This window comes from Grammomys surdaster, unplaced genomic scaffold, assembly GCF_004785775.1.
Source record: "Grammomys surdaster isolate TR1022 unplaced genomic scaffold, NIH_TR_1.0 126013, whole genome shotgun sequence".
In the NCBI taxonomy this organism is placed as follows: domain Eukaryota; kingdom Metazoa; phylum Chordata; class Mammalia; order Rodentia; family Muridae; genus Grammomys; species Grammomys surdaster.
In genome coordinates, this window is record NW_021620828.1 from 314,874 (window position 1) to 325,215 (window position 10,342).

The following is a 10,342-nucleotide window of genomic DNA, read 5'->3' on the forward strand; positions in this document are numbered from 1 at the left end:
CTTTCTTTCTTTCTTTCTTTCTTTCTTTCTTTCTTTCTTTCTTTCTTTCTTTCTTTCTTTCTTCCTAAGTTTACAATCCTCAGTAGGAAGCAGGGAACACCAGGGCTTCCTTATAAGAACTATGCATGAAGTATAAAGTGTGCGCAAACCTGGGCCCAGAGCTCACACCCCGACCCTGGCAAAGTCAGGGCTGTCCACATCCTCGCTGGTGGTAGCAGGCCCCTGTACGCAGTTATAGATAAGCACTATGTTGGCTCTCAACACTATGCTGTTGGTATCTGGGGTTTCTTAAGACGGGGTCTCAGTACACAGCCCAAGCTGGCCCTGAACTCAGGCTCTTCCTAGCTTCCCAAGCACTGAGCTACTGAACAGGGGCCACAGCTCCTGACTCTTTATCGCTTTGATTCATTTTAAGGGTCATGTTTTTCAGTCAAATGCTAAACATATCTTCAAAACTGCAGTGATAAAGGGCACAGGATCAAACTCCAGACAAAGGCACTGAACTGTTTCTCAACCTCTGGGACTTTGTCCACCAAGCAGTGAGCAGATTAGCGTTGCCAAGGTAGCAGAGAAAGCACGAGCCCAGGTCTCTTCTACTGTGTCCCCCCATCTCTACATCCCAGATGTTGGCACGGTCATCCAATCCCCAGCTGGAAGGCCCAACTGTCACTGCCTTAACACTGAAAAGACACTGCTGTCCCCTTACTATTAACGTACACTCTGCTGTAACCAAGACTTGACCTGAATAATTTCAACAAAGCAATCTCAAAGTCTGGGAAAATAATGTCAAAACCTGAAAGAAAGAAAGGAAAAAAACAAAACACAAGAACCAAGGGTCTCAGAACACACACACCTAATTATAAGCAATGTATAGTTAGCACAATAAAAAAGTATGGTTGGCCACTATTTGGGTTTACAAATCCTGTGTTTTAATTTCAGGGACACTCAACTACAGGCTCTGCCCTCCAGGTTCTGTAGGTAACATTTCTCTCCCCTTACCCTAACCAGACTGTGGCTTATGTGTGAAGATTGAAAACAAATGTTTAATATCAAAATTGATTTCAGTAATGTCTCCTGGCTCCTTAGTGCAGATCTGTTGAAGAATAACCAGTCCTTCCTATTTCCCCCCCACTTCCTCCTTACTCTCACTCTGGTAAGATGAGGCTACAAAGATACAATGTCTACAGAATGTTCTCATCAACAACAAAAAACAATAGAAAAGAAAACAAAGTTTCTTCACTTTACCACACACACACCATTACCATATATACCTACACACCATTACTATATGTATATCATTACCATATATATACCATTACCACACATACACATTACCATATCACACCATTACCATATGTATACCATTACCATATACATACTATTACCACACACACACCATTACCACACACACACCATTACCATGTATACACAGTTACCACACACATGCACACATCAGGGTGAACGACACACAGGTGAGGAACGTCGTCCTTAAACTGCTATAATTCAGGGCTAGGAACATGCATCAGTATTAAACTTCTGCCTCACAATGACGAGGACATGAGTTCAATCCCCAGCACCTCAATAACAACAACCTAACACAGTCTGTTCAGGTTCTCAAGACCCTACATTTTCTGGGAACCTGCCTCAACAAGGGAATTGATAAAAGAGCCCAGTGAACATTTGGTTTCACACATTTTTTGAGAAATCCTTACAGAAAACCAGATCCATTTAGACATGCCTGGAATTGAAGCAATAAAGGCCAGAGGAGAGAAAGTGACTGTCTTAGGTCACATGGTCACATACAACAAGCAGAGTCCGAGCCCGCTCATCTTTCACGCATGTCCGTGCTGTGTGAGCATATCTACTACAAGGTCAAACGTCGAACACTCAGAAGCCCTACCCTAAGCAGTGAGACGTCTATGGGGGAGTGAACCCACACTCAAACCCCACCTCCACACGTCACTCACTGTATTATTTCAGAGGAGTTATTTTAACTTGTAATTTCCACTTCTTTACCATAAGACAGACCATAGCAGACAGCTCATAGGGTTCCTGCAAAAACAATACATGGAACCAAAGGGAGCAGCTGCCATCCCAGCAGCAGAGGGCAGACCTTCCACGACATCACAGGGAGACTGGTGCTCCCTGTATTATCCACATCTCCTCTTCCTCTGCTCGTGGAAGCACCAACCAACCACCTTCTGCTGCTGCTTCCGACAACATCTCCTAGATCACTACAAGTCTGTATTTCCTAGCTGCCTCTGAGCCTCACACACTGGAATGCAATTCCTGCTTGTCAACTTGACTCTATTTGGAATTAACTAAACCCAAGCAGCTGGCTATACAGGGATTTCTTAATTAAATCATTTGAAGTGGGAAGACCCACTTTTAATCTGGATCTTTTGAGATAGGAAGATCCACCTTTAGTCTGGGCCACACATTCTGCTGGCAGCCTATATTATGGCTAGAGTCAGTCTGTTCCAGACATGGAAGAAAGACGCTTGCTCTTCATCTGTTTGCTGTCTATATCACTGGCAAGTCCATTCCTTCACTGGCATCAGAGCCTACTTCTTCAGGATTCTGTTATATACTGAAGACCAGCTGAGACATCGAGCCTCATGAACTAAACAAACAACTATTGGATTCTTAGATCTCCTGCTGGTAGACAGCCAATGTTGGAGTAGCTGGACCACAGCCTGTAAGCCACTCTAAATAATTCTCCCTGCCCCCATCTCTATGACACATATACTCTCTCTCACACACAAAGACACACATTCTCTCTCTTGTCAACTGAGTCTGTCTAAATTCAGGCTGAGGGCTGAGTTTCATCTCTAGATCTGAGTAAACACAAGATACAGACTGGCCAGAAAACATGACAGATGATTCTATCAGAAGTATGACAGAGCCAGGCAGTGGTAGCACACACCTTTAATCCCAGCACTTGGGAGGCAGAGGCAAGTGGATTTCTGAGTTCGAGGCCAGCCTGGTCTACAGAGTGAGTTCCAGGACAGCCAGGGCTACACAGAGAAACCCTGTCTCAAAAAAAAAAAAAAAAGAAGAAGAAGAAGAAGAAGAAGAAGCAGCAGCAGCAGCAGCAGCAGCAGCATGACAGACCAAAAAGTGGGGATAAGTCTTGTACAGTGACGGACTAGTTCTTGGGATGGTGCTTTCTACACATCAAATGAAGTTGCATAAAACTCTTCAAACGCAGATAATGGCATGTAAAACTGGAGAAAACCTGTGAGCTCTGTAGACTATGCCAAAGTGAATCTCCTCATCACCACTGGGACAATCTGGGAGACAATAGCACAGAACTTTCCTGTATGCTTTCTTTTTATTTATTTTTTTTCACATTTACCAGTAAGACTGTATGTAAATTTTTCCATATTAAAAAACAACTAAAATAAAAAGATGAGCTTCTAGGTTCCTTTTGAATAATTCTAGAATATTAAACATGGGAATTTAAAAAATAAAGTAAGAAAAATCTACAAAGCAAGCCTATAATCCCAGCACTTGGGATACAGAGGCAGGATTGTGAGTTCAAAGCCAGGCCAGGTTACATAGTAAGACCTTCTCAAAAAAAAAAAAAAAAAAAAAAAAAAAAAAAAAAAAAAACAGGCATAAGGATTCATGCCTGTAATCCTGACATTCAGCAGAAACAACCACAAACTCAAGCCAGCCTCATATACAAAGAGAGTTAGAGGTACACCAGGACCACAGTGAGGTTTTGTCTCACAAACACCCAAACTTAATTAATTAATTAGCTAATTAATTAGTAAGACCTTAAAAAGTATATTTTGTCTCAAATCTACTTATCCATTAAAAAACAGTTAACTTGTATCACTGACATATCAGCTACAAACACTAAGAGAAAGCCATATTTAAAACATAAATTCTGGGGCTGCAGAGATGGTTCAGTGGTTAAGGGCACTGGCTTATTTAAAGGTTCTTCCAGGTGCCCTGGGTTCAATTTCAGATCCCATTTGCAGCTAACAACAGTCCCAACCTTGACACCCTTTTCTCCTGCAAGTAATGCATACACATGATACAAAGATATACATGCAGGCAAAAGACCAATGTACATAAAATAAAAATAAATCCTTTAATAAAACATAAATTCCTGGAAAATCGATTTCTTTTAGCTTTTTCCCCAAATCTCAATGCATTCTTTCATTCACTGCCAAGAGCCGACTACAACAGAACAATTTTACAGAGCCCAGTTTCACACAACTCAGCCCAGGCACTCACATCTGGGCCGCTGTGAAGCAGGCACAGCTGCAAAAGAATGTGCTCTCCAAAGACACCCGGACAGGTGAGGCAGGTCCAACATGTTTTTCTATGGCTGTATTTATTCATTTGTGAGTTAGAGAAGATTTCACCAGCAGGAAACAATTAATTAGAATAAAATCTGGCTCTCACATTGTGCTTAACTACATAAATGACCTGGGTTTTTGTCTACTAGCTTTAAATAATGGAAAATGACTAAAGCCCACCCACTCCAACAGAAGTCTCTGTGACTAAGATGTATCACTCAAGCTGAAGGCTTGTGTGGAAACCTGAAAGGGTCTGTCCAGCAGTCTTTGGGTAGCTCAGATTTAGGCGTAAGGCAACTCCACTGGGAGAGCCTGAGAGTTTAGAATAATAGTTTGAAAAGCACCTGGGTACAAACAGGCATGAGTTTTGGATATCATGTCTCCTACTGACACTCTTTATAGAAGGCTTATAACTTTGTAGAAAGCACAGGCTAGCAGAAAGCACTAATAGCAAACCCTAGAACACTGTCCGCCCATCTTACTTAAGGAAAGGGCTTCTATGTGAGATCACCTGTAACAACTTATACTAAGCCGTTGGGTTCTAGGAGTTCCTCCTTCAGGAGAATAAGAAATGGGCTGGAGAGATGGCTCAGCAGCTAAGAGCACTGACTGCCCTTCCAGAGGTCCTGAGTTCAATTCCCAGCAACCACTTGGTGGCTCACAACCATCTGTAATGGGATCCGATGCCTTCTTCTGCTGTGTCTGAAGACAGCGACAGTGTACTCACATACATAAAATAAATATATAAATCTTTTTTTAAAAATTAATTTAAAAAGAAAGAAAGAAATGCTGAGAGGAGAAACCAACTAAGTCCATTATCTCAAAGCTTGGCTAGTCAGAACCCTGTGAGGGCCTCGCCTAGAATTTTTGTAACTTTCTCCACTGGATTTCTTACCGTAGAAAATGACAAACAATGCTTCTCTCTGTGAGCAGTCAGGAGGAGGAAGGCTGACTTGGTCCTTCCCTTTTTTACTAATCAGATAGGCTTGGGGGAGAGAAATCAATCCACAGGGAGGCAGTAGCCGAGGATGACTCCAAAGACACATGTTGGGCTGAGACTCTTAAGCGTGTGGCCAAGAAAGAGCAAAAAGCACAGGCCTGGCAGGACAGAACAACAGCTTGCTCCACAGAGTCAAATCCCAGAGACACCTGGGGGACCAGACAGCGCGTTGTCACACTATACACTGTGCTCGTCTCCATAGATCAGCACTGCCCTCAACCCTGGCAGAGAAGCTGCTCTGCAGTGGTCAGCAGGGAAGGCCGAGACCCACACCTGGTCAGAGTGCTGAGACCAAGTGACCGTTGAGCACTCAGCACTAAATAGGGCGTCTATCTCAACCCCCTTGCCAAGTGGACGTCTCAGAAGAGAGGATGGAAAGAATGTAGGAACCAGAGGCTGGATGGGTGCTATGAGATTTACTGTTAATACGTATAGAAATGCCTAAGAAAGATAAAAGATATTCTACTTTAAAAAACTTAAGTCACTCACAGTGCTGCTTTATCTTAAGCAAGTCACTTTACCTCATAAACTCAGTATATGGTCCTAAAAAGAATAGCTAAAACTTGGGATCTCACAGGGATAAATGAATAACACATTCAACGCATTTAGCACAGTAAGTACTGAGCACAGTAAGTACTTAGCACAGTAAGTACTGAGAGGCTGATATGATTTCTATCATCACAGATGATCTTTACCCTCAAAGACCATTTAGTCATTCCTTAATATCCATAAGGAGATAGTTCCTAAAACTCACACAGATACACAGTTCTGAAGACTGAAGTCTCTTACAGGAAATGACATATTTACATATAACCCATGCAAATCCTCCCATTATTTTGACATCTCTAGATGACTTATAATACCCAATATAATGTAAATGTTATGTATATAGTAATTGTATCAGCTAGGAAATAATGAATACACACACACATATATATACATACACACACATGCACACACACACAAATGCACATGCACACGGCCAGGATAAGTGTTTCATACCTGTAGTCCCAGCACTCAGGAGGCTAAGGCAGGAAGATCTCAGTTACTAGGGATTTGGAGGACAGCCTGGACTATAAAGACCCTGTCTAAAAATTCAAAAGGTATGTATACTTTTAGTACAAATGTAAATTTTCCATTTCCTATCGACAGTCTGTTCAATCTACAGATGAGAAGCCCACACATACAAAGGTGGCCTAACCAGACTTCAGGGTTCTGAACTCCATAATCAATTCCCCAGACCCCAATTCTACTCAGGATGGCTGAATGCCAGAGTCCTAGGTGCTGTGGTGACTATCTCTCTCTTCCTGGGCTATCCATCCAGTCTCTAGCTCCTCCTCTCCACTCAACTTAAGCAGTCAAGTTACTGATAAAGAGGCAGATCCACGCTCTCATATTCTCTCATTCTCTCTCTCTCTCTCTCTCTCTCTCTCTCTCTCTCTCTCTCTTTCTCCTCTCTCTCTCTCTCTCTTTCCCTCTCTTCTTTCTCTACTCAACCCCATTTTTCTCTTTATGATGTTCTAATTACCTACAATTGCTACAAGAAGTCTCATCTAACATCCTACAGAAACGAATCAAGAAACTAGAAAAGTCATCAGCAGCCAAAATCACCTTATATAAATCCCAAAAGGAACCAGGACATCGACAGAGAATGTTTAAATGTTCCCTAACAACTACTACAGATTTTCCCACAAGCCTCACCTGTAACTTCCGCGATGAACTCTTGGGACCAGTCCGTCTCATTATAATCCTGAGCTACATCCACAGCATCTCCTGCTGCAAGAAACTCCTGGGCCCAATTCTCAGATAAGGCCAAGTCTGCCACACCAGGAGCTTAAAAGAGACAAGAGAGGACTAAGAAAAAAGAAAACAGGTTCCTATCATTCTGTCACACTCACTCCTGGACGACATCGCCTTGATCTCTCCTTGGCATCTCAGTTCCCTGATGCCAGCAAAATCAAAGGACAGAAGCCCTCTGGCCTTTTCCCTTCTCACCAGGCCAGGAACCCACCTCTCTGAGGAGCCTGGCGCAAGTTTGACTGTTCAATCTCCTGCATCTCCGCCAGGAGGTCATCCATCTTGAAGGTCTGAGGGGCTCGGGATACAAGAGTTGCATTCTGGTCCTGCAGGAATTCTGCCACCAACTATTACAGAGAGATGGTCAGATGAACAATTAAGGTCAGAGGGCCTCAGCCAGGGGCAGGGCCCACTGATATGGGACAGAAAAAAAAAAAAAAACGAAAACTGGAGATAAATAAAAGAAAAAGAACTCTATCTGTAAATTTGGAAACCAGAAAAATAACCCCAAAAGTAGAAGAAAACACTGGCACACAATCTCATTTGGTAAAAAAGAGTTCAAAGACTGAAGTGTGAGTGGACTGCTTAAAAGTTAAAAAAGAAAAAAAAAATCACCATGAACAAAAAAAGACAGAAAAGGAACTCGTTCTCTTTACCTCATCTTCAGTGCCTACTCCCAAAGGCTTGGAAACCTAAGACAGGAAAGAAAGAGGCAATACACAGAGTGAGGAAGGCCTCGGGCTACGACTCAACCCTAACTCTCCTGCTTAGGTGACCTGAGGCAAGTCAAGAGCCTTCACAAAGCCACAGCTTCTTTGTCTATAAAATAGTAGTCCTCCTCTGTGTAAAGAGGCACAATGCTCACTTCAGTGTTACTGAGAGGTGACTACTATTACTCTAACAACAGGGAAAGCAGCTACCAGGCGGAAGAAATGGACTCTCCTGTTCTAGAACACTAACCGTCTCTGCCGCTGAAGCTCCTGGAGGCCAAGGGCCAGGCCTCAGTCCCTCCTGCCGAAGGGCCTTGTCCTGGGTGAAGTGGGTGGCCAGCTTCATGAGCGGGTTGGCACCCCCACATTCGCCCTCCACCAGCTCCCGCATTGCCATGGTGACCACCAGCTCCCTGATGGACAGAAGATTAGAACTGGGGTCCCACAGCCAGATTTTCTCCAAGCACGTCCCAGCCCTTATCTAGAACAGGTGGGCCCACGCCACGACAGTTCCACAAGGGCCAGGCCTCCAGGGCCACCTCCGAGCTGTGTCTGGAGTCCAAGAAGAGGAGGCTGTGTCCTCCTGCCTTCTCACTCCAAGCCACGGCTTTCGGCTTGGGCTTCCCCTGCAAGCTGTCAGGACTGCATCTCACACACCACCCGCCAACAACAGCTCTACAAAGGGGCCTGGACCCCTGAGGAGCACGGGTGATGCATCACAAACACGACTAGACCCGGACTCTAACCGGACAAGGGAGAGCGGGAACGCCTTCAACCGAACACCGGGACCCACACCCCCAGGCAGGCCGCCGCTGCAGGTCCTGAGTCCGGCTTGTGTCACCTGAGCCCCCTCCCTCGCCGCGCCGGTCCCGGCCCAGCGCCCCGCGCCCCTAGCCCTGTCGCCCCAGGCCCGACCCCGCCCCACGAGGCCACCGCAGCGGCGGGGACTTACAGGCCCGGACCCCGCGCTCCCTAGGCTCCAATGCTCACCGCCGCGGGCCGCACCGTCCGACCTGCCGGAGCACCTGGGGTGGGCTGGGGGGAAGGGAGGGGGCGGGAGCAAGGGGGCGGGACTCGGCCTTAAAGGGGCCGGGCCGGCGGCGCTGCGGCCCAGCTCAACGGAAACGGGCGAAGGGGCGGGGCCTCAAGTCTGCGCAGCGTGATGGGCGGAGCCGAGAGCCTTAAAGGGGAAGTGCTGGACAGTTGGTTTGGAGAGCCTGTCGGTAGTCTCTAGAACGCCGAGATTTATTTAGTGGAAAACTCAGTGGAGCAAGGAGAGGCTTCTCTGGCTTTGGAGGAGAACCAAGGTTGCAGGTTCCACGGTTCAGCTCTCTTTCCTGGATCTCCTCCTTCTCCTCTAACTCGCCCAAAATGAGCCCGCGAGATTTCGGAGGTCAAATCTAAGACCTGCTTCGGCCTCCTAGGCCTGACCACCTTCCAACACGGTCCTTCAGGACAGAGTCACAGACTTCAAGGAGACGGGGGCCTGCCTCTACCATCTCTGCGTAATGAAAAAATAGCGCCGGATGATGACAAATTCTGGTGACTAAAATAGGGTCCAACCCATTTTGAGACCTCAAGCCGGTAAGGGATGGGGAGAGTGCAGTGAGTCACTCCTCTCTCCTCTTTCCTACTGGTCAAGGTCATGATGGCCTGATTCTCCGAGCTCCAAGTTGGGAAAAACGTGGCAAGGGATACCTTTGATCAGGGAATATGAACCTAAGCCTCAGGCTCCACCATCTGCCAGAGAACTGGCTCGGGTGCCAAACCTCAAAGTCACCGAAAAACAAACCTTGATATCTCACCTAGGTCCAAGACCAACGGACTCCTTAACTTCCTGGGAATGGGAGGGGTTCAGATTGCTGGTGGGTGGGCTAAGAGGAAACTGGTTCGAGAGAGGCAGAACCATCCTAGCCCAGGCTACGGGAGTCTGTAGGTGGCGCCCGGCGGCAGGCTTGGTTCTTTGCTACCCTGATGATTTCAAAGGTAGCCTTCCTTGGGGAACACAGGCTGTGTAAATTCACCCCTGGGAAGATAGAAATTGCCCTTCTAACTGCAATGGTTGAACAAGGCAGAATATTGCTCAATGCTTCTGTCTTTAGTACACTGTCAATATCTTTCAGAGGCCCTAACACACACCCCATTCTCCTCGACCACAAATTCCATCCCTGTCCACTGTTTCCAGGCTGCCATTGTAAAGAAAAAAAAAAGCTAGCAACGAATAAACTAAACCACACCAAGGAGGAAAGGATGCCTTCTTGGAAGATGAATACTTTTAACGGGAGAATATCTGGAGAAAGCAGTGTTTAAGGAAAGCGTATGATGGTTTGAATTTCTGAACATGGGGGGAATGAGATAGCATCTCTCAGAAGCACTCAAAGCCCATCACATGCATAACTTCCTACTTGGCTGTGAGGTTAGTAACTGATTAGCAGTAATTTACTATGCCAAGATCTTGGGAGAATAATTGTGATTATAGCCGATGCTTATGGGATGCATGTTAACCCCCAGGTGTTGCGTTA

General features: G+C 45.7%; 1 protein-coding gene across 4 annotated transcripts in view; it reads right to left on the reverse strand.

Annotated features, from left to right (window-relative positions):
- Positions 1-8,869, reverse strand: part of Pex5 (peroxisomal biogenesis factor 5) — a 19,220-nt gene extending 10,351 nt beyond the window's left edge. For 2 of the 4 annotated variants that reach the window (XM_028754392.1, XM_028754390.1), the window contains exons 1-5: positions 8,773-8,869; positions 8,071-8,233; positions 7,767-7,802; positions 7,325-7,457; positions 7,015-7,146 (exon numbers count right to left, since the gene is read on the reverse strand). In XM_028754392.1, coding sequence (XP_028610225.1) covers positions 7,015-7,146; positions 7,325-7,457; positions 7,767-7,802; positions 8,071-8,217 — 448 coding nt within the window. In that variant the 5' untranslated portion in view covers positions 8,218-8,233; positions 8,773-8,869. The remainder of the gene's footprint in view (positions 1-7,014; positions 7,147-7,324; positions 7,458-7,766; positions 7,803-8,070; positions 8,234-8,772) is intronic. The other 2 variants (XM_028754391.1, XM_028754393.1) reach the window with 2 other exon arrangements.
- Between the last annotated feature and the right edge of the window lie 1,473 nt (positions 8,870-10,342).